Source organism: Phascolarctos cinereus, unplaced genomic scaffold (assembly GCF_003287225.1).
Source record: "Phascolarctos cinereus isolate Bilbo 61053 unplaced genomic scaffold, phaCin_HiC Scaffold_4;HRSCAF=312, whole genome shotgun sequence".
In the NCBI taxonomy this organism is placed as follows: Eukaryota; Metazoa; Chordata; class Mammalia; order Diprotodontia; family Phascolarctidae; genus Phascolarctos; species Phascolarctos cinereus.
Window position 1 is genome coordinate 537,934,294 of NW_027555847.1, and position 24,948 is coordinate 537,959,241.

The 24,948-nt window shown below is 34.1% G+C and overlaps 1 protein-coding gene across 1 annotated transcript in view; it reads left to right on the forward strand.

Annotated features, from left to right (window-relative positions):
• ZNF407 (zinc finger protein 407) overlaps window positions 1-24,948 on the forward strand; it is a 611,846-nt gene that overhangs the window by 58,780 nt on the left and 528,118 nt on the right. The window contains exons 2-3 of the mRNA XM_020997614.2: window positions 4,594-9,404; window positions 15,453-15,567. Of these exons, the coding sequence (XP_020853273.1) occupies window positions 4,661-9,404; window positions 15,453-15,567 (4,859 nt within the window). The 5' untranslated portion in view covers window positions 4,594-4,660. The remainder of the gene's footprint in view (window positions 1-4,593; window positions 9,405-15,452; window positions 15,568-24,948) is intronic.

The following is a 24,948-nucleotide window of genomic DNA, read 5'->3' on the forward strand; positions in this document are numbered from 1 at the left end:
ACTTTTGGGTGGAATGATGAGACCTGTTTGATCTAATTCTGAGTCCCCTGGGTTCTTGGCCTCACCTCCTCCTTGTATCCTCCCCTCCCTTCATCTCTGAGATTTAGTGTTGGGTTGGGTTTTCAAGACCCTCTCTGGTGTTTTTGGATAGAATGTTAGGGACCTTAGAGATTGTAGCACACTATAGCACCGTACTGGTTGCTCTCCCCTCCCCTGGGCTTACAAAGTCTCTGCTGTGGGGCTTTCTCAGATACAGAGCTTTGCAGGTTACATGTATCCCATCTATGATCATGCTGGTACTTACTTTGTTTAGGGGCAGGAAGGGGACATTCCTGTTGTTCCCTGGGTTTCTGGCTGACTTTTTGTGTACTTCTGGAGTGAAAAAGTACCTTACTATAATTTGTCATTGGATTTATTGATCATTATTTGGTTTGTTGAAAACTTCAGGATTTTGCTGGAGTAAGGGTGGGGAATCTTGGTAGCTCACCTCCCATTCAGGTGGCCATCTTAGTAAGAAATGTCATTCATATACCACAGTTTATTCAGCTATTTCTCAATTGATGAGGACTGACTTAATTTCTAGTTGCTTTCTGTCACAAAAAACCACTATAAATATTTTTTATATGTAAGACCTTTTTCACTTTCTCAGATCTCTTTAGTGTATTTTGATTGTTAGTGGTATTATTTGATCAAAGAATATGCAGAATTTAGTAACTTTTGGGGCATAGTTTCAAATTGATTTCCAGAATAGCTGGGCCAATTCACATCTCCATAAGCGTGTGCCCATATTTCCACAGCCTTCCAGAATTTGTCATTTTATTTTATTTTATTTTTTGCCAGCTTTGCCAGTTTGATAGGTATGAAATAGAATCTCAGAATTGTTTTATTTTGCCTTTCTCTAGTTATTAGTGGTTTGGAGCATTTTTTCATATTGCTATTTATAACTTGAATTTCTTCCCATGAGAACTGCTTGCTTATATCCTTTGACCATTTATCAGTTGGGGAATAGTTCTTATTCCCATACATTTGAATCAGGTCCTTATTTACTTTGGAAATGGGATTTTTATCAGAGAAACTTGCTGCAAAGCTTCTTTTTCAGATACCTATTTCCTTTCTAATCTTAACTGATTTTTACATTATTTTTTATTTTTTATCTTTTTTACACAATCAAAATTGCCTGTTTTGACTTCTTTTTCTGTTTTCATCCCTTTTCAGGTTGCGACTCTTCCCCTTGTTTATATCTAAAAAGTAATTTCTTTTTTTTAAAATTTTTTTTTTTATTTTTAGGCAGTTGGGGTTAAGTTGACTTGCCCAGGGTCACACAGCTAATACGTATCAAGTGTTTGGTCTGAGGCTGGATTTGAACTCAGGTCCTGCTGACTTCAGGGCTGGTACTCTTTCCACTGTGCCACCTAGCTGCTCCTGAAAAGTAATTTCTTCCTTTCTCTAATTTCCTTATGATACAACCTTCATGTTTTCAGCAGCTATCCTTTTGGTTGCACTTTATGTTTGTGAGTGATAAGATAATCCATTCTTCAAAGTTGGGGACACCCAAAGTGTAATGGAGACCTGCATGGTAGACATAATGCAGGTTTCAACATATTACCCTCAAAATATTGTTCAAGAGAAGCAGTAAATGATATAAAGAATGTCATCAGAGATATGTGTGAGTAGAAAATAGAATCAGATGGTCATTTATAGAGAGCCAGAAATAACCACTGGACAATCTTAATGCTGTATTGGTTTTCACATAATGTCAAAAATCTAGGTCACTGTTAGGTGATTGCTATGTAGAGCATTTATGGGAGGATGTGCATAAGAATCTCTCATAGGATCAACTGTGATCTGTATAATTTGAAGGAATAGTCATGTTGGTAATCTATACTGGTAGATATTTTGATCTGTACTGGTAAAGGAAGTTCCTCTGTCAGAACTCCCTCAGTCAGTGAAATCATGAGTTTAATTAAAAAAAAACAACTTATCTAACCAATTAAAAAATAATAGATAACTCCAAATTATATGGTACAATTTAAAGTTGATGAGTTTAGCAGTGGGAGAGATCCGTGTCAGCTGGATTCATCAGAAAATACTTACTAGAAGATGTAGAACTTCAGATGGGCTTTAAAGAATTCCATTAGGTTTAAAGGATACATTGGATTTGAATAGATAAAAATAATGGGAGTAAGACTTTATAGGTAAAGGGGAACAATAAAGGTATGGAGGCAAAAGAGCAGTTGAACATGGGGAACATCATGGGAATTGACTGAAAAGGAAAGGTATATATTGAGTTGTAGTGGGAAGTAAGTTTAGGGCCTGCTGAGAGTGCACAAGTTGTGTAGGAAGGGAGAAAAACTAGAGTCAGAGTAGCCAACTGGGAGGGTATTACAGTAATAGAAATATGAGGTTAATGAAGGACTGTACTAGAATTGTGTCCGTATAGAACTTTCTGATGGGTCTTCTGGTATTTGCCGTCTCTTCTACTCAAATCCATCTTTAATATTACTGTCAGACTTATCGTTCTTGTGCATTGGTCTTGTCATGTAACTCCTCTGTTTAGATATTCTTTAGTGGCTCTCCGTTACAATGCTACCAAATAAAATTCAAAATTTTGTACCTGGAATTCAAGATCCTTCATAATCTGGTGCCACTCTACCTTTTCAGCTTTATCTTATTGCCCTTTGAATCCCATGTCCCAGCCAAATGCCTATATAGACTCTGCCAATGACTATTCTCCTTGTTTTCCTGTCCAAGTATCTTTGTGCTCCTTAGTTTCTGTGTTTAGGATGCTTTCCTTCCTCTTTACCTGTTGAATTCCATCAGGAAACTGCTAATTCATTTACTTTCTCCTCAGTGAAGCCTCCCTGTTGGTAAAGACCTTCTTGTACTTACTCCAAATAAGTTTTTTTTTTTTTTTTGTACTTGGCTTAGACTTTTGTTTGTATGTATAACTGTGTATTTTAGATGGTTATCTGCCTCTGGGTCTTCCCCTTACTAGATTAAAGTCAGGGACTGTTTTCATTTAAAGTTTGTATTAGATATTCAAATCAATTGTTCCTTAATAAACTAATTGAATTTAAAAATTGAAGTGGAGATAAAGGAATGGATATAGTTTTGTGAGAGGAACTGATAGAGCTTTGTTAGGGACTAGGTTTAAAGTTGAAGGAAGGGGCAAGTTAGGTGGCTCAGTGGATAGAGTGGAGTCAGGAATACTATCTTCCTAAGTTCAAATCTGGTCTCAGATACTAGCTGTGTGACCCTGAGCAAGTCATTTAACTTTTTTTGCCTTAGTTCCCTCATCTATAAAATGAGCTGGAGAAGGAAATGGCAAACTATTCCAGTATCTTTGACAAGAAAACCCCAAATGGGGTCATAAAGAGTCGGACATGACTGAAATGAATGAAAAATAACTATAACAACAATATAAGGTTGAAGGAAGGAGATGAGTCTGGGCAGCTGAGAAGTTGTATAGTCATTAACAGCTCTGGGAAAATTGTGTGTGTATGATTGGGGGGTGGGGAGGTGGGATGAGATGTGCACACCCATATGCAATTTGTGGTTGAAATTAAGGAGTTTGTTTTTGGACATATTGAATTTGAGGTGCTGAAATCCCATTAGCCAGTTGGAGATATAAGAAGCTAGCATTAAATTTACAGATTTGGCAGCTATCAGAATTCTCAGGTCAGGGTGCTGACCATGTAAAAGGGCAAGCTGAATTTGATTTGTAAATTTTACAGAAAAAGGTGAAGAGAGTTATCATCAGTTCTGAGGAACATTCAGTAAATGTTCATTTTGGAACCTAAGGTTGTATGTAGAATTAAAATTTCTGTATAAAATGAATGGAAAATAATATGCTCTAAATGAATTGAATAATGTTTTGATAAAACAAAATATGGATTTTTAAAAGCTTTTTATTCAAATAGCATTTTTATCAACCTTTTTCCATTTATTCAGTTCTTCTCTGAAACCTTACTTTACCTTAACTTTCAACTATGCGTATGATATTTGACAATGGCATAATGATTGTTAGATGAGGAAATTATTAATTGACAATTGAAAGGTGAAAGACTTTCCTCTGAGGAGAGGGGAGATGAATGTGGAACATTGGATATATATAAATATGCTAGCTTGATTGGTCACTGAGATGTTTATAAGACAATTATAAAGGATTTTACCCTGGGGAAGATATAGAAAATATGAAACAATTGTAATTTCCTGACATATAACAGAAAATTCCTTTTTTTTCCCTCCTATTTTTAAGGACAGAACCAAAAATATCCAATGTTTCAGTTTTTTTATAGTCACAGAAATTTGAGATGACAAATTCACTCTAAGTCTCCCATCAAATCGGTGGCTGGGAAAGACTTGGTGATATAGTTCTTTCAATTTCTACTTCCCTTCTTTCCAGGAAGTACTTCATATATTTGTCAAAGCTCATATAAAAAATGCAAAGAAATTTCATTGCAACTAGTTTCATGACATTTTAATCAAGAGGCTGTAAAGTCAACCACCATTAGTGGTGACTTCAGGGTTAATAAATGAGTAGGTTCTTTTTCTGTGTGCAAAAGACTAATAATGGACTTACTTATTTTATAGGTGTTATGAAAGCCAAATGAGGTGCCCTTGACACAAGAAACGTAGCTTACCGAACATTCCAATAAGGATGGATAGAGATAAAAATCCCAGGAATGAAGAAGATGAAAGTACAGAAACTAAAGCAGCAAGAGATTTCAGAAATTCTATTCAAAATGTAGAATGTGAGGCCTTATCTAATCTGAAATCAGACCTTTCCTCAGATGAAGCACATAAAGATCTTGAGAAGACAGAAGAGAATGGAATAAACAAAAAAAGATTTTCCGAATCTTCAAATCCTTTAAATGCTGATGTGGATAAAAATAGAAATGAGCATTTTCCCAAACGAATAAAGCTAGACGTCTCAGAATACCTTAAAGCAGAGGAAAATGATCTTCAGACTTCAGTTACAGCAGTGGGAATCACTGTAGATAGTATACGGAAGCCCTTATTGAATGAATTCCCAGATGGTGATACATGTCTTCCAAATTTATTGTCTCCTAATTGTGACCTCAGTGTTGCTGATCAGGCAGCTCCAAAAATACGTGCAGAGAAAACATATGTAGAAGATGTTGTTTCTCTTGATCCTAAAAATGTATCTTCTCTTCACTTGGAAGAAATCAGTGTTAGTTGTACAGTAGGAGATTTAGATTCAGTTTTCAAATGTAAAATGTGTGATCAGTTGTTTTCTACTTGTTCTGATCTGGAAAAACATTCTGAAAGTCATGTAAAACATTCTAAAGAGCTTGTCTGCCACCAATGCAGCCACAAGGCAGAGAACAGTTCATCCTTACATGCTCATATCAAACAAACACATGGGCAGCAGAGTATCTATTGTTGTGATCTTTGTGGTTTTCAGTGTGTTGAAGAAAATCTTTTGGATGCTCATTACCTTGGCAAGACACACCTCCGACGTCAGAACCTTGCTGCTCGTGGGGGATTTGTCCAGATATTGACAAAAAAATCATTTTGTAAAAAACAATATACAACAGACACAGAAAAGACAGTGAGAGCAAAACCTAGAACTTGTAAGTCAAGAAGTAAGAATGCTGATTCAAGAGGATTAAGAAATGCTCAAAGCAAACTTCGGGTTTTGAAAGAAAGCCTTTCTAAACCAAGTAGTGACAATGAGCTTTTTGTTGAAATGATGCCATCTAAAAATATTTCCTCAGAAAACCTGAAGACTTTTGAAGAAGAAAAAGTTATTTCACTTAGTGTAGAGAGAAATATTGAAGGCCAGGAAAAAAATCTAGGTCCATTAGTAAGTTCAGAAGATCTTTTAGATAAATTAGAACCTGCTAAGAATGACCTACGGACAGTTCATAGTATTAATGCAGTGAGGAGACTGGAAAGAAAAAGACCTGAACGAAGTGTTTTAATGTTAAGCTCTGGCTATAGACGAAGAAGTGGATCTTTTACCTTAAAAAGTCAGGCAAAGAAAAGACTTAGTCTTTTGGGAATTAGCAAAAAAGGCAAAAATGAAACACACAGGGTGTATGTGAAACACCTAAGAACTCAGATGAAGCCAAGTGATATAAAGTCCACAGCTAAGCAATTAGAAACTAATAATGATGTTGACAGTTTGTATATGACTACCTCAGAAACCCAGGCATTTATACAGACTAAGACAAAATCTCACCCTCCATCCTCCACACAACTTGACTCTTTGATAATAAAGCCACTTTCTGGTCACCAAATGTTACGTACTTGTCCCTACTGTGGCCATATCTCTGAAAACAGGAATAATTTGGAAATGCATGTGAAAAGATGCCATGGAAGAGAGATAAAATTTCATTGTCAGACCTGTGATTATTCTACTTTGTCACGGGGAGACTTAGACAGACACTTGAAGAATAACCAGCATCAGGAGGCTGAATGTATATTTAGTTGTCAGTGTTGTTCGTTTATTTCTGTGAATGAAATAAATCTTAGAGACCACATGAAAGAAGAGCACAATCTGAATTTTGCTTGTTCTCATTGCAATCTGTTCTTCCTGTCTGGCAAAGACTTGGCAGAACATGAAACCACTGAGCAACATACCACTTTATCAGTTCATTCAAAGAGTTCTCAATCAGTTAGCAGTGCTTTGACTTTACAAACTAAAACTTTAATTACTTCTGAATTAAGTGAAAGCAGAAAAGATGCTATTGATAAAACAGAAAAAGCTTTTCAGGAGGATGTCCATAAACTCTCTAAATTGAGCCATGGAAGTGAAATAAAGCATTCTACCCTGAATAAGCCCCAGTTTCAATGTAAGAAGTGTTTTTATAAAACAAGGTCTTCTACAGTTCTTACGAGACATATAAAGCTTCGACATGCTCAAGACTATCACTTTCTGTGCAAAGCATGTAATCTCTATTCCTTGAGCAAAGAAGGAATGGAGAAACACATTAAAAGAAGCAAGCATCTTGAAAATGCTAGAAAAAATAACATTGGTTTACGTTTTGAAGAATGTATTGAAAGGGTTTGTATAGGTGCAAGTGATAAAAAAGATGAATCTAATATTTCTGGGAATGGAATAACTGAAGGAAATGTGGAAAGTATGCAGTTGCAGTCATCATCCGGTTTTGAGACAAAAATGTCAGCTAATAAAGAACAGTCTAGTGAAATCACCAAAGATGGTGAATTAGCTTTTGCCAATACCCCAAAGAGAGGGAGACCTAAAGGGAATATTTCAAGGACTTGTTCTCATTGTGGTCTTTTGGCTTCTAGTATTACAAACTTGACAGTTCATATTAGACGGAAACACAGTCACCAATATAGTTATTTATGTAAAGTATGTAATTACTACACTGTAACCAAGGGAGATATGGAACGCCACTGTGCCACCAAGAAACACAAAGGACGTGTAGAAATAGGAGCAAATGGAAAACAAGGGTCAGATATTATTGTTTGCCCGGAAGAGAGTAATCTTGAGTCTTCTAGGAAAATGACTGCCAGTCCAGTAGATCCTTTAGATGGAAATATTGGTAATGCTAATGAGTCAGTTGAATTGGGTAATACTGTCTTTGAAAAACTGTCAGTGGAACATGAAAAAAGAGTTGAAGTAGAAGTTGAAAATGTCCTTCATTCTCTAGATCAACAGGAGAGTGAGCATCTTACTGACAAAAAAAAGTCAATACCTCTCAAATCAGAAGACCTTATTCAGGAGTTTGAGAAGAGTGCTATTGTTATAAGTGACAATAAATGTATACATTGTGAGTTTGTTGCTCACTCTTCTGCTTCTTTAGAACTTCATGTAAAACGGAAACATACAAAAGAATTTGAATATTATTGCATGGCATGTGACTACTATGCGGTTACTCGCCGGGAGATGACAAGGCATGCAGCAACAGACAAACATAAAATTAAAAGACAGTCTTATGTTAGTTGTTCTTCTGGGGATGAAGGAAATGTCACAGATATTCCTAAAAAAATCATTGTCCTACGTGAAGAAGAACATGAGCAAGATTCAAAAGAACTACAAATAAATTCTGACCAAGCAGGATATATCCTTGATTTAAGTGTTTCAGATATGGCTAAACCTAGAAGAACTGATGATTGTCTTCTCTTAGATGAGAATACCAATGTAGACATTTCCAATGTAATCTGTGCTCCTGATTCAGTAGAAGTTGAGAATAGGGGAGAACGTGACCTCAAAGAAGATCATTCTGTGGTTGAGGCATTCCATCACACCCTTGCCAAAGATAAATTTGTGAAATCTGAGGAGATAGCACCTTCTAAAGAAACTTCTGCTAATGACTCACCCAAAATATGTCAAAACCCAAGTCAAGGAAGTCTTGATTTAAATTGTGAAATAGTAAAGAAAAACCAAGATACAAGAAATGGCATGAGTGGTCCAGATATTCATTGTCAGAAAACTGAGGAAAGCCTGGGTGAAAATGGAGGAAAAATTGATAGTGAACAGATAAGTACTGAAGCTCTAGATGGAGGACATCAAACTGAAAGCAATCCTTCATTTGTCCTAAGAGCAGCAACTGAGCAGTCCAACCTTGATGAAAACAATATAAACAAAGTTGAAAATATTCATAGTTCTGAGGATGGCAAAGAGTTGCAAGAAGAATCTGTTTTGAAAGAACCACTTATGGATTCGCAGTATGAAAACGAAATCATTTTAGAAGGGGAATGCTCAGAACCTAACACACAAGAATATAATGAAGCTTTTGAAACTATTGGTATTGATGATAAGGGAAGGTCTGTGTATACCTTTGACCAGTTTGATTCTTCTATTGTAAGAATAAAGAACCATGAGGATGATGACTCAGCAGAGCAATCTGAGGAAAGTTTGATAACTGGAGTGAAAATCAATGAGTTACCTTTCAAAGACCCTATACAAGGTTTAAAAAAAAAGAAAACTGAAGGAAATTTCCTCATTGAATCCACCCGTATACGTTGTGATGACTGTGGCTTTTTAGCAGATGGGTTGAGTGGACTAAATGTTCACATCGCTATGAAGCATCCTTCAAAGGAGAAACATTTTCATTGCTTATTATGTGGAAAATCATTTTATACAGAAAGTAACCTCCACCAGCATTTGACTAGTGCTGGTCATATGAGAAATGAGCAGGCCAGTGTGGAAGAGCTTCCAGAAGGAGGAGCCACTTTTAAATGTGTCAAGTGCACAGAGCCCTTTGATTCTGAGCAGAACTTATTCCTTCACATTAAAGGACAACACGAAGAATTGCTTCGGGAAGTGAATAAATATATAGTGGAAGACACTGAACAAATCAATCGTGAGAGAGAAGAGAATCAGGGAAATGTTTGCAAGTATTGTGGAAAAATGTGTCGAAGTAGCAATTCCATGGCATTTCTAGCACATATTCGCACTCATACAGGTATGTCTGTTTTGTAGCCCGCACATGTTTACCTATAAATACAAATGAATGCTAAATCTTTGCTTCTATCCAAATATATGTTCCTTAAACACATCTGTTCAAGCAATTCACAACATTGACATGGTCAGAAAGCCAGTGGTTATGCCGCCACATATTCTTAAGGTTGATGGTTCTCCCATGGGCAAGTTTCAAGAGATTACTTCTGATTTTTTAAAAAAAGTTTATCGTGTCTTTAAAAATTGTGTCATATTTTGACCAGTACTTAGGTTTTGAAGTACATGGTAAGTAGTATTTTGTATTTTTGGAAGACATGTTGGATGATTTTGAGAGAGATGTTTTGAAAAGTAGTTAAGATAAAAAATTATTTATATTTTGAGGATTTATAATATCCAATGTGTGCTATTTTGGTTCCTGGAAAATGTAACTGCTGGGCAACAAAGTTCTGCCTTCAGGGAGTCAAAAATCAGTCACTGTTTTTCAGAGCTAATATATAAAGTTGATTTGATGTTCATGAAGGTAGCACCTAATTTAGTTTCTGTGCTCTGTCACACTTAACATTCCATTTTTATGTTTAATTTTAGGTGGAAATTTAAAAACATTTTTGTGGAAAATGCATAAGTCACTATTCTAAATTTATGTAAAAATTCACTGCTCTGTTTCTATAAACCTGCCATACATTCTTTATTTTAAATAGACAGCTTTTCTAAATCACAGTGCTCTGCTTAGACAAGTGGTGTCTCCACAGTTGAATTTATGAGTGGATTTGAATAATAAATTCACATTTCAATGAACATATTTTCATTAAAACTGTAAGGTTTATTTTACTGTACTTTTAAATAATGGCTTATTATGGAAGCTATACTTTAAATTCATGCAGTATTTGAAACTTAGTGCATGGTTACAAGGAAAGAGGCAAAAAGGGTAAGGACCATTATTATTATTATTATTATTATTATCATCATTATCATTGAAGATAAATATTTTCATTGAAGAACTGTGGGGCAATATACTTAAAACTTATGTAGACAAATATTGATGTAGAAAACATTGTTTTTGAGACACCAGCTACTTTGTTGCACTGGTTAAATTTGTTGGCACTGCTATTTTATACTTTTTACACCTCTATCAATACTGTGTTTGAATGTCAGATTGTAATAAACAGTTCACTTTTGGTTGTGATACGTCTGGGAAATAGTCTTGTTCACATGGGTAGAACATATATATCAGCTCTCAATATGCTCTCTTAAGGCAGATAAAACTGAATAAAACTAAGGGGAAGATGCTAATGGAGCTCTTTTTAGAATTCTTTATGCAACTGTCTGGTCAAGACATGTTGCTTATAATTGATGTGTCCATTACTTGAATTCTCTTGTAATTATAGTCAATAAGTCTTGTAAATGTGTTAAAGCTCACTAAAAGCATACAAATTCAAGAACAGAGTAAGGCTAATAATTTAAAATAATCAATGTAGGCATTTCAGCACTTAATTTCCCTTGTGTGTTGATAGCTGATCATTCTTAATCCATTAAGATTTATTTAGTCGTTTACAATGCAAAATAGGTTTGCACTGGTCACTTGTGCCATTTGAAAATGTCCACCAGGTTAAGTGCAGAATGTAGTCCATTAGTCTTCCTTGACTATGTGTATTAATTGCATTTAAAATCAAGTTAATGTGGATGTGAAAGTGAGGTAACTATCAATATATGACAAAGCAACCTTACTTATTTAAGTTACATCATTGATTGTAACATTTAGTAAAAGTTAGCATACTTTTTAACGTCTTCCATAGGTCTTATCAGCAAGTATATTTTTATTGTGCTTTGAAATGGCTCTTAAAAGAACAGGATTCCTAAGTACGGAATGCTAGCCGTCCATTTCAATTTTGCAGGTTTTTTATTGTTTTTAGTGCTGCTGAACAGATTTTTAATCTGAGCTCTTTTCTCAGAGAACCTTAAAATGAATTGCTTTTCTGATGCTTTGCTTATGTCCATGAAATAGTAATGCTAGGACTGTTATTAATGGTTAACTGGAAAAGGGCTTACTCTTCCAATCTCTGTTTTCATATTTTGTGATTTACTGTATATTTTATGTAACCTTTTCTTCCCATCCTTAGCACAATAAAAGCAGTGCTGTAAGAAACAAATGGGTTTTGGTCATCAAGAGTAGTGGAGGCAAAAAGAGCCTTCAAGTCATGCTGGGCATTTGCTAACTGGAAGGAACTGATTTGACCAGAAAATGTAGTCAGCTATATCACATTTACATTTGGCTAAGAAAAGTTGCTGGTCACTTTTCTTCCTCATTTTCTTATTTATAACAGATCATATATATTTTAAAAAATACTTATTAAGATCTATATGCTATTTACTGTGCTAAGCACTAGGGATACAAATAAAAAGGTGATACAATTCTTGTGCTCAAGAAGCTTATGTTCAGTTAGCAGAAGACCACACATAGGGGAAAGTGATGTCCAGGAAAGAGTGTTTTGGTTTGAGAAGTCACAGGGCTAGTTAGAAGAACAATAGGACATTCAATTAACGGCCCTTTCCAGGAGCAATGGGTCATGCTTATTTGATTACAGTTCTTACAGCAAGAAATGGGAAACTGGGGGTAGTTAGAGGATTTCTGAGGTGGTTAGGTAAGCTACCATTAAAATGCCATTAAACTGAGAAGGGAAGACCATTTTTGAGATGATAATATCCACCACAAACTGACAGAGTGATTTAGAAACAAATGTACACCTTTATTAAAAAAAAAAAAACCTCTCCCAAACTAGTATTTTAAGATCATTTTAAAAGTTTGCAGTTGAAAGTTATTTTGCCTGTCCAGTTAGTCAGTAATTTACACATTTATCTGAGGCCAGTTCACAGTTGACCAATTTGATTTGGTTCAAGCATCTTGAGGGCCTTTATTGAATAGTCTTATAGGCACTGTAGTGTTGGTGTGACTCAATAAAGCTTGGCTTTTCTTTTGAGATATTCAACATTTTAGAATCATAAGGAGGTTTGAGCTGCCATTGTTTTGGAATGATTGTAGAATTTAAGCTGGCTACTTGTCTCCAAAGAGACTGACATTTTTCATTAGCGTAGCTTGAATAATGTGTCTTAATTACATGATAGATCATGCGTTCTCTTTGGGCTTGACGTCTTTAAAAAAAATTGTATAAACTCAGCAGTTTAGAATGGCTAAGATTTGAATGATTCAGAAATGCAGCATTTAAGGTTTTGGTTTATTTTTAGCCTTTAAGTCCCTTTGCGATTGTTTGGCTTAATGGTAGCAGCATAAGGGACAGATATTAAAAAAAAAAAAAGACTTTTCCCTGGCTGTCCTTGTCTAGAGTGCTTTCCCCATATGTTTGTGCCTCCTAACCTCTCTGGCTTCCTTCAAGACAGCTCAGGTCCCACCTTCTGTGGGAGGCCTTTCCCAGTCCCTCTTGCTGCTAGTGCTTTCTCTCTGAGAAATTACTTTCCATCTACATATATTGAGATTACAAATCTTCCATCTATGCATGTATCTTGTATATACCTAGTTATTTGATTTTCCCTGTTGGAAGGTGAGCCTCTTGAGGGCAACAGCAGTGTTTTTGTTTCTCTTTGTGTTCTCATTGCTTATTTTAATTCATGGCACAAGCACTTAATGAATATTTGTGGACTGAATGACTAAGAAGTTTAAAAAACCAACTAGCAAAAATAATGTTTTATAAAATAAGACTTTTCAAAATTGTATTGAAGCATAAAATCAGCAAAATCTTAAAGTAGAATAGCAAAAACTTAATGTGGAAATTTAAAATATTTAACAATCATTTATATGTATTCTCTTTAATATTTGCATTTAAATTATATGTAAAGGTTTGATTAGAATATTCACAGCAAGACTGGAAATAATTTAGGTGCTAACAGTTGTTTTTTGTTTAGTGGAGGTCTCTGTAGTTCACTTGTTTCATCCAGAAAATAAGTACTGGCTGTAGATGCTAGTATTTGAATTTTCATGGCAAAGAAATGGAGATGTTAGCAGACAGTCAGCTGTGAATATGAGAAATAAAAAATAGTCAAGGCCTCAGTGATTTCTGGATGAGAGCAGTCAACAGAATAATACGTTTATGTATTGTCAGCATGCCGTAGCAATGATCACTAAGACCTGACTGAGCTGTAGTTTTTCACAAAGGAGCCATGTATAGTAAATGGAAAACAGCAGAGGTCTTGTATCAGACCCGTGGAGACACCTGTGGAAAGAGGAACAGGAACAAATATGCAACTTATTCATTGTATGAAGAAAACCAAAATAACATAGTTTTAAATTTACAAGCTATTTGAAATCAGAGTATCCAGTAGGAGTCTAGATATTATTAATTATACAATTAGTCTTGTAGCTCATAATTTGGAATATCAGCTCTAATAGTTTTTTATTTAATGTGTAGGTAAATTGTCTCTCCTCAGATTTATTTTATTTCAGTAGACCTGTTAAAGAATTCTGTGTTGATTTGAAATATCACCAAATTAGAGATGTATTTAGTTTTATCAGGATCATTTAAATAAACTGTGGTTTTTCAATGTGATTGATAAAATGTGATTGCTGTGAGCTGCAGTCTCAACCTGCTTTTGACATTTAAACATAAAGCTGACTAGATATAACCATTCAGGTGCTAAATATATTTTACATCTACCTTCTAACAGTAGAAATGGAAGTATTAAGAGATCTGGCTTCATTGTCATTGAACTGTGAAATATTCAACCTTGTCTGTTGACTTTTTTATTTCTGTTAGAAGATTAAAATTAAATGCTTCATTTTTTGTCAGCTTTTGGGAATTAAACTGAAATTTAAGACTCTTAAAATTTTTTACTGAGATCTTCAATTTCAACAAAGTATTCTTGGAGGATATTCTATTTTCAAGGGCACAGCACAAAGGTTCATTGATCAAGTATGATATACTGTAACATTTTTCTTATCAGAGCTCTTTATGTATATTTGTTAAAGATCACATATTTCACATTATACCTAACTCAGTTGGAAAAAGTACTTCACAAAACATATACTAAACATTATATGAAAAATCTAGGAACATATTATGCTTATTTTAAACTGTAATTTTATGATTTTGATATATTAATTTAAGGATTTTTAGTGCTTAGAAAATTGCAAGGTGGCATAGAATATGTACTTTAAATAACAAGCCAGTATTTGGTAAGCCTGGTAGAATATGCCCAGTTTAATCATGACTTTTTACTTATAATTTTTTATCTTTAGTTTAGGATTTATATTAGACATCAGTTGAAAAAACCCATATTTTTATTTTTCCACGTTCAAAAAAGATAGTTTACTACTACTTCTTAGGAAATTATATTTTAATCTTTTGGTTTGCACTAGTCATTTTATGTTAAGAAATTTGTTCTTGAAATAATAATAGCCAAAATGTCAATATTTCTGGTTTGCAGAATCATCATAAATTCTTGACCATAAAACAGTCATAAAGGCATCATATTTTATCCACTGTATATTCATACATTGTGTGTCATTACAATAGCAATGTAATGAATCATTCTGTGTATGTGACAGAAAAAATCTGAAATACCAATGCTAATGTGAAATGCTCAGACCCAGAGAAACAGAGAGAAATTAGGAGATGTTCACAGGGAAATTTATTTTGAAATCAATATACTTTGAGAAAATCTTGGTAAGCTCTCTGTATTTATTTTTTGAAATGTTTCATTTTCAGATGTTAAACTTTGTTTGCAAGGTAGTTGTGTGAGTTATAGGGAAAGTATTTTGTAACACATTTACATGGTATCTTCAGAGTACCATTTGTAATTTCAAGAACTACTAGTTTCCTTGAGCTGAAATTTAAGCAAACTCTCAGTTGGCATCCCTGCTGATGCCTGGCCTAGCTCCTCAAGCCATAAATTAATGCAGCAGGGCCATTTTTGGGGATAGGAAATTCCTAATCAGATTAAAGATTTAAGATTTAAGAGGCACCTTTTCCAAGAATTTTCATTTCTACAAATTTGGATTATGTATTATTTTAATTCAACTCACATTATGTTAAATTTTACTTAGGATCAAAGCCATTCAAGTGCAAGATATGCCACTTTGCAACAGCTCAGCTTGGAGATGCCAGAAACCATGTCAAGAGGCACCTTGGGATGAGGGAATACAAGTGTCATGTCTGTGGGTGAGTAAATTGAAACCATTCCTACGTGGGTAGCTAAGAAGCCTATGCAAGATATGCATTGTTTCAGAATTCAAAACTGTTATATGAGCAAGAGTGGCTAAAATTATGCATGCATATCCTCCTTTCCATTGTTATGGTAAATTCCTTAAATACAGTTATGACATTCTTCTCCCACTTCTAATCCTGTACTGAAGATGAGCAATTTTATGGGCTACAAGGTCAATTTGAACCTGTAATCTGTAAATTGACTAAATTATAGGATGTTCATTCACATTGCCAGAGAGAACTGTAAATTCCATTTAAAGACATAAAAAATATATAATATAGCCTTTAGAGTGTATGCGTGTGTTTTTTCTCACTATACTATTATAATTTTAGTCTATTAAGAAATCTCTGGGTCTGTAGGAGATTTTCATCTTGTAAGAAAATACGAAACAAAAGATTGGATTTCGTACAACTTTTTGTTGCACATGTAAGGTCATTAAAGTACACACATACAACAGAAAACAAAATGGATTCTACATTGCGTGTTTGTGTGTATTCTTGTTTTGAAACTTTTTGTTTTCCTTTTTCTCTTAATGGCTATTTCTTCTGAAGAATCATTCGTAATGTTTAATTGTCCTTCAAATGTGTTGCATTTAATAGGAGGCACTGAGACTCCTTAATGCAAAACTAATTAATTTAGCAGAAATGTTTAAAAGGTTTTAAAATGCCATGACATATATGGTACATCATAGGATATTCAGAGTTGGATTTTAATACCCTTCTTCTGATTAAAAATATATTTTAATGTTATTATGCTAGAGAAATTAGCTAATATATGCATCACATTATGTAGGACTGTGAAACCTGAGAAACCTGCTCTTGAGTTTTTGCAGCTAATTCATAGAACAGCCCAGGTTCAATCTGATGTAGCAGTGAATGGTACTGTGTGATGTAGGGCTGATTATCCAGCAAGAAGGTCTTTTTGCTAGCACTTTTATACAAATTTCTTGCAAGTCATAAATGAGTCCCACTTTGTGTGGGACAAATGAATTTTCATTTGGGATGCAGTTGAATTATTTTCATCTTGGCAAACAGTTTTTACAAATAATTTTCAAGTAGTTTTATTAGATGTGCTGAGTGATTTATTCAGTTGGCAAAATTGATGGTTCAGTGACTTGCAGCTAAAGTAAATGAAGATGAACTTTGTCCTAAAGCCCCTGGAAGATCAGGAGTAGAATGAGTTTTGTTACTGTTCCTTTTAGCTGTGAGGGTCAGGTGCCAAATGGTGCATTTTAATTACTCCAAGTCTTCAGAATTTTCAAAGAAATATCATTTACTGTTTTTAACCAACAGTTATGGGATGGGGAGAGTTTTAAGGAGGTTTAAGGAATAAAAATTGTGTTGCGTGTACACAAAACCCTTAAGATTAGTTGTTAAGTCTTGCCTTGAAGGTTGTTGGGAAATTTAATTATGATACTTTTTCTTCCTGACTCAAACAAAAAACTTTTAAGATAGTAAACAGCTTCCTAATTTTGTGAAGCTCTCACTTGCAGGCTAAAACGTTCTTATGAGATAGGAATCAGATAAGATAAGTGGATACAATATGTTTGTTTATTAGCAAGTTTAATTCCATTTCCTTTTATTAAAGCCTTAGAAGTAGTAAAGAAAAGCCTTCAGGTAACAGTTTTTGGCATTTATGCTATCAAACACCAAACATTTGTGTGGTTTAGACTGTATGCAAAGACATTAGTCATGAAGTTCTGCTAATTACTGCATGCTGCCGAAATGTTACACCAATGGCCAACTCTGCCTTACATATAAGACACAGTAAGTGTCTTATAGTATACATTTCTCTTGTATGTTTCAATGGAACATGAACTTTTGCATACATACGTGAATTCATTCATGTGCATAAATATACAGACGTGTCAAGTAAAAGAAAGCTGAGCTGCGACATTTTTTTTCTAGGATAATTCTGGCATTTTATTCTTCTGTACCCTATTAACTACCTTTTACTTTCAGTGGCATTTAATTTTAAAACCGTTGTATTATGGCTATCATATCGTATAATAGATATTTTTTTCACTGGAGCTAAAAGTTCTGAAGAATTTTAATGAACTGAAGAATTTGAAAAAAAACACATAGTTGAGAGAGAAGAAAATAATGAATTTATCACTTTATAATGTGGAAAACAGTGAAGTATCATTGGTCGTGATGTATTTTTATGGTTTAATTAAAAGAATAAGGATTTGGGTAGGTTAAAAATAGAATGGGAACATAAAAAAATTGCTAGGATTGGCCATTGTATTAGTGGCACAATAGAGCATTGGTACATTAACACTACTGACAATGTCAATTCATTATCATTGATGGCTAAATAATCTTAGAAAAGCTCAGTGGACCTATTAGTTCCTGAACATAAGCAGCTCATGCTGCATTTCTTCATTAGCTTTAATTGCTATAAATTTTACCTTTTTAGAAATCATACTCTAAAAGGTGAAGTGATCTTTCAGGAACATTAACTCTGTAATTTTGTCACAAACAGAAGGTCTTGCACTATGTTTTCTTTTCTGCAGTAGTTAATATTATCTTCTTTGACTTTTAGGATCTTATGACTAAGCTTGTATTCAGTGGAGTTATGAGGAAAAATTATTTTACAAATGTTACTGAGTAAGCTAGTTATAGAATTTGAACAAGTACTTGTTTAAGGTGAACTGTCAGTAGTAAGACCAGAGTTTTTTCTCCGAAAAATTTTTTGCTTTTTAAAAATATTGAATTTCATTGTTTCATAAGCATAAAACATGAAGTTGGTCAGCATTTCCTAAAACATGATGTGAATTTCTTTGTAACTTGAAGCCTCAAAAGATGACAGTATATATATAAATATAATCTTGCATTTTTTGGAGGATTTTTATTGTTTTTGTTTTTAGTGGCCATAAATGAACAATGAAAAGTGATTTCTTAACAGTTGATGTAAATTGCCTGCAACTTATTTTCTTGTTTGTCAGTTTTTATTTTTTTACTCCTAGAGAAGATCTAATTGCTGCAACTTATAAGTTAAACATAAATTTGAAATGTGTGATTCCTAATGAGTTGCCCCAGATGTAGAGTTTGAAATTGCTTGATTGCTTATTTTAGTACAGGGAAATAGTTTAACATGTTGATGCCATTTGCAAAATGAATTATTCTGTGTTTCAAACTGACTTTCTTTCACTGTGATTTTGGAGAAAACATTTTTGAATTTTAAGTGATTTCTTCATAACAATTTTTCCTGTTTTCCTTCTCTTAAGCATATTTTTGAATGGTGTGTTGTAATATTTAGTTGCATGGTTGGTTTATGTGTTTGGAGGCTAAATATGCCAGGAAATCATCAGGTTGAACACTTCTCATGTATAGTCCTCAGCCTACATGGATTGTGAGAGGTGATACAAAAGCCATATACGGCGTTATTTCTGCCTTCAGAGACCTTATGGTCTTGGTGGACACACAGTCATGAGGGTATCTCCAGTACATTTGTCTGAATACAGTTTGTTATATTTTCTTTCTCTTTGCCTTTATGGCATTGAATAGTCCAGAATTTTTAAGGGCTTGGCGATGTTAATATGGTAGTTCATTTGGCATGTACTTCGGGTTCAATTCGGTTCTGCCTGGCATTTCTGTCTTACTCTATTTCTAAGTCACTTATTTCCTTTTACTGCTTTGTTTCTTCTTTTCTTTCTTGCCTGCCTTTATTCCTTTAAGTGTTTTTTGTACTTTTTCTCTCTCATGCCCTTTATTATGCTAGAATTCTCAGCAATTTGCTCTCTCATTTTCTTTATTTTTTCCTTTTTTTTGTATTCATCATTTCTGTGCTGTACCTTTCTTTTCTGTTTCCATTTTCAAGCACATAAGTTATTTTAAAAAATGCTTTGGATTTGTCTTCACTTGAAGTGCTGTGGATTCTTATACTTAAATTTTATATGTGATATTAAATTCATATATAAAGAAAATAAATAACTGCGAATAAGATGAAGATTCCTCCTCTCAGAAAAAGCATGAGGACTGAAATTGAGGTTTTCTTCCATTAGATAAATAACCAATTTTCAAAGAGAATGTGTCAGTGACATCATTGCAGTATCACAAGAACTATATTAAGTTACTGACATAAAGCCACTGTAGGCCATCTGACTTGGTATATGCCAAAAATATAGTTGGGGACTTATTTCTTACCACACTGCATTATTTTCAACCCTGGTTCTTTAGGATCAAGAAATGGCTGCTGGCATAGAACTCATCTGATCAGAAGGGATTAGAGATGAGGTCCAGATTGGGTACCTACTATGTGACTTGGGAGAAATGTCCATTGTTTTTTCAAGTGTGCCTTCACTTGCTTTCATGTTAACTATTTATTTGTAGTAGATTTAAGGAATCTTAAATAGAAAGTTGCTACTGCAGGGAAACTATTTTTGTGTGGCATTACCTAGTTTTTGTGCGTTAGAAGGGATCTCTATGTAGATGATTATAATGTCACTTTCTGACCTTTGCAGCTTGAATAATTGTAAATCATTGCTTCATAACGTGTCAGAGAATGTCTGTACTAGGCAATTAAATGGCAGAATATAATAGACCAAATTATTGCCTGTCATGTTTTCAACAACACAGTTAGTATTTGAGTTACACTTAATCATTACGTGCATTAGCAACTTCATTGGAATCCAGCTTCAGGCTGAGCATGAAATACATTACATTATTTAAACCTCTAATGGTACAAGTCATTTATTTGTGTTGAAGTGTACAACATGCAGAGTTTCATAAAGCAAGGAACACTTGAGAGCTTAATTTATCCAAATCAAAGTCTAAATGCAGATAAACACAAGTGGCAAAAATTAGTAATTTTTATAGGCTGGAAATATTTAAAAATACATGGTTGTGGGTAATTGTAGGCAGCAGGAATAAATTAAAATCACTATTTTTAGTCTGCTCTGGGAACTAAAGCTGTGTATACCTAAATCATTAAAAGCACCATGGAATTGCATTTTTAGCTGAACAATTAATTACACACATCATATCTGCAGATATATCCAAATAAAATAAATGTTTGGTTCAGCTGGTTGTTTTGGTTAAAGAGTTATAGATATAAAAGTTTGTTTTAATATATAGCATGAATTATGCCTGTAACAGTATAAAGTACTACATCTTTCTGTTTGGAAAATCAGATTAAGTAAACATTGAAAATACTGTTGTGGTATATGAGAAATAAATAGTTGGGGTGTTATCTTCTAGTTTGGCTATATATTCTGGGTTTAGTTTGAACATTTTAAAGTCACCATATAACCATTAATACTTTTATTACTGACATTATAAGTACCAAAAATGGTATCACTAGTTTAATTTTTAATTACCAAGACTTTTAATGCTTATTATCTGATGGCATATATGCCATATATTTTTCACAGGAAAATATGTTTTGAAGCCTTGTAGAATTAGAGTAAGTTTAAAGTTGATGCCTCAGTTAATATAAAAACTGGATCAACTTTTCCTTTTCAGTTTTATTAAAGAGTACTTGACTAATAACATAGCCTACAAATGAATGTATGTGTATATCAAGCAGTGCATCTTTTCTTATTTTTCTTTCCTACCTTATATGCTAGATTAGAGAGCAAGTTTTTACCCTTTTCCTTCTTGCTTTCTTGGTGCTCAACAGGCGAGTAGGTCGCAAGTGTTTCTAAGGACAACAATATTGCAACCCCAAATAGCAGAACTGAATTAAAATACAGAGATTAACATTTTCTATGTTATCATGGTGAAAAAAGTCCCTGTGATGGTTCTGGAATAAATTTTCTCTCCTGACCTCCATAGTAAAATGTTAGAGTAAGTTTCTTGGGTTCTTTTGCTTATCTTCTCATTTTGTATGTCTGTTTTTCTGCTTTACAACTTTCTCAGAATCCCTCTTTCCTTTGTGGCCTATTTAGGCCTTGTGTAGCCTCCTAGTCCTTGGCTCTGCCATTGTTTGAACAACAACAACAAAAAGATGAAGAATCACAGAATGTGGAAGTTTGAAGGATCTCAGAGGTCATCTAGCCCAATATCTACTCAAATCTTTCATATAATAAATAGTAATGATGATAATAGAAATAATAACACACATATATATGTTATACATATATATGCATGTATACATATATAGAGTTTGATCTGTCTTTATGATTTACAAAATTATTTTCTTACAACACCCTTGTGAAGTATGTAGATGAGGAGACAGACTTAGGGGTAAATTAATTTGCTAAGGTGACATAGACAATAAATATTGGGGCTGAGACTGGGACCCAGGCTCTCTTGAATTTTAGCTCTTTTGTTTTTGCATTACACTGTGCTGCCAGGATGCTTCTGTCTACAACATTCCCTAACAAGTTAGGTCTCTTATTGAGACTTGAGTAAAGGGGAACTCAGTACTTCTGAGGCATCCCATTTAATTTTTGAAACTGGTTAGAAGAATTTCTTGTACACTAAGGTGAGATTTGCTTCAATGTAATTTTTCCTCATTGTTCCAAGTTTTATCCTTTAGAGCCAAAGCAGAACTAGTCTATCTAATCCCTCTTCTACGTGACTGGTTTACAAGTCTTCCTTTCCTCGGCTAAAGATGCCCAGCTTCTTCAGCTGGTGGTTATATGGCATGGCTTTGAGTACTTTCATGATATTGGTAACCTTTGTTTGAATGTAGTACATATAGCTTTCAGTGTTCCCCTTAAAATACTGGTGCTTAGAATCATAAAAAAATGCTCCAAATATATTTTGACTGTTAGATTACTACGAAATGCCCACCCTTCTGTCTCTGGACACTGGACTTCTACTAATTTGCCTAAGATTGAATTAAGCTTTTTTGGCTGCTGTGTCATAGTAGCTTGTAGTCCACTAAAACGTCGTTTGATTTTTTGAAACCAAGTTCAAGGCCTTACATTTATTCCTGTTAAGTTTCATATTATTAAATTCATCCTGTTCTAGCCTATTGATCTTTTTGTATCTCAATTCTTTCGTCCAATATATTAGAAATTCTTCCCAGCTTTATGCCATGCTTACTATGATAGGATATAGCACTTACATTTAAGGTATAGTTAAAATGTTGACCGGAATAAACTGAAGAACAGAGCCCTGTTGTTCTCCTAGATACTTTTCTGTAGGTTGATATCAGTACACTGATTGTTCAGGTAATTTTGAATCTACCTTTGCTGTCCTATTACCCAACCCATTTTTCTCCATTTTGTTCTGAAATATAAAATATGAATATGAAAGAGAGACTTTGAGAAATGTCTTGCCAAAATTTAGGTATCCTTTGTTTAACTTTGCACAGATATGTATTTAGTATTTCTGTCAAATACATAAATGATATGACTCTAAAGAACCCATTGGCTTTTAATGATCACCTCTTCCTTTTTTAAGTGCTTACATATCATCTTTTTTAATTTGTTCTGGAAATTTTCTAGTTAAGCTTATGAGGCTGTTTGTGGATTCTGTTTTCTTTATTTTGAAAATTAGAATGTTTGACCATGCTTGCTATCTCTTCCATTCTCTACAGTTCCTCAAAGAATTCTTTAAGGAAAAAAAAGAAAGAGAGATGAGGGAAATGTAGCCTAGAAGGGAGCCATATTCACAATTCACTCACTTCAACAAATCTTTATTAAGTGGCTGTTATATTCAAGGCTCTATTTGGGGTCCTGAGGACACAGAGGCAGAAATGAAAAGAAATTCTTTATGCCCTAAGGAGCTTATATTCTACTTTAGTTCTTATTCTTTTTCTGCTTTTTTCCCCCTTCTATCTTTATCTCATCAGTATGTATGTCTTCTGTTTATAATTTCTTTTTTTCTTTTCTTTTTTTGGTGAGGCAGTTGAGGTTAACTGACTTGCCCAGGGTCACCCAGCTAGTACGTGTCAAGTGTCTGAGGCCAGATTTGAACTCAGGTCCTCCTGACTCCAAGGCCGGAGCTCTAAATGATTTCTTAATATGGTGGATGATAATCGTGGAAAAAGGAACCGTGGAAGGAACATGTGAATTATAATTTCAGAGTGCAAAGCAGATAGTTCTGGTTATAAATAGACTTGAATTGTAGAGAAGGGTGGTCATATTAGGGAATAGTTTCACGAATTTCAGTATTTGTAATTTTAATTAGAGATTCTTTTCAGTAGGGATAGTTGGTAAGAATTAGCTGATATCTATTCAACATAATCTGTTGACATGCAGTTGTTGGCAATAATTAGGAAGTTTATGATCATTTGATTAGTGTGTGATACACAAATATAATTTTCTTAAATGTTTTATTTTTAGATAAAAATATTTTTATAATTCCTTATGTGGCTTACCTGAATAGAAAACAACTCAGACCATGAAATCCTTAATTTGTGAGAAATATATACTGTGCAGTAATAATCCATTATAGATATGCCTCATCAAAAGTTGCTCTACAGTGATGTAATGTTAGTTGAAAGTGTTATAGGTGGCATCTAGTTCTGTAGGCTTGATAACAGAAATATTAATAATAATTATGAGACCAAATGTTACAGTAGAATTTCATGATTTTGTTGGGGATTTGGTTATAATCCAGTGACAATGTTATTCCATGATGACATTAGTCAAGACCATCTTACGTGTGCTATGTAGGATGTTCTCTCATTTTGTAGAGCCTAGCTACTTTTAATATGGTGGATGATAATCGTGAAAAAGGAACCGTGGAAGGAACATGTGAATTATAATTTCAGAGTGCAAAGCAGATAATTCTGGGTATAAATAGACTTGAATTGTAGAGAAGGGTCATCATATTAGGGAATAGTTTCAAGAATTTCAGTATTTGTAATTTTAATTAGAGATTCTTTTCAGTAGGGATAGTTGGTAAGAATTAGCTGATATCAGCTGCTTTTTGAGCAATTTAAATTCTTCATGTTTACTCATGCTATTTTATAATTTCCTTTTAGACTCATCCTCTGAGATTCCTCTTTACTACTACTTCATTAACATTTTATTAAGTATTAGCTTGACCTCCTTGAAGCATCAGAGGTTCACAAAGCAACATTTTGGACGGCTTTCTGGATAATTTTTTTTTAATCCTACTTTTGTGTTTTCTCCCTGGGGTATCTGTGCCCAATTTTTTTTTTAAAGTTCTGAACCTCACTATTAGAATACTTTAGATTGGAGTAAAAGGATAGTTGTTTTTAAGGGCAAATATGTAAAATTTTCCCAATTAATTTGTTAGACTTGCATTACGATTCATGGAAAATTAGGACTTTTTTTTCATTAAGTTTTGCCTCATTGCAAGGTCCTTGTATCTTTTTTTTTGAGGGGGTGGGGTGGGATCTTGGGCTGTGTCTACTTTATTTGGGAAGCTTTGATGCAAGTAAAAGTCTTCCTTATGTCTTGTAACATATTC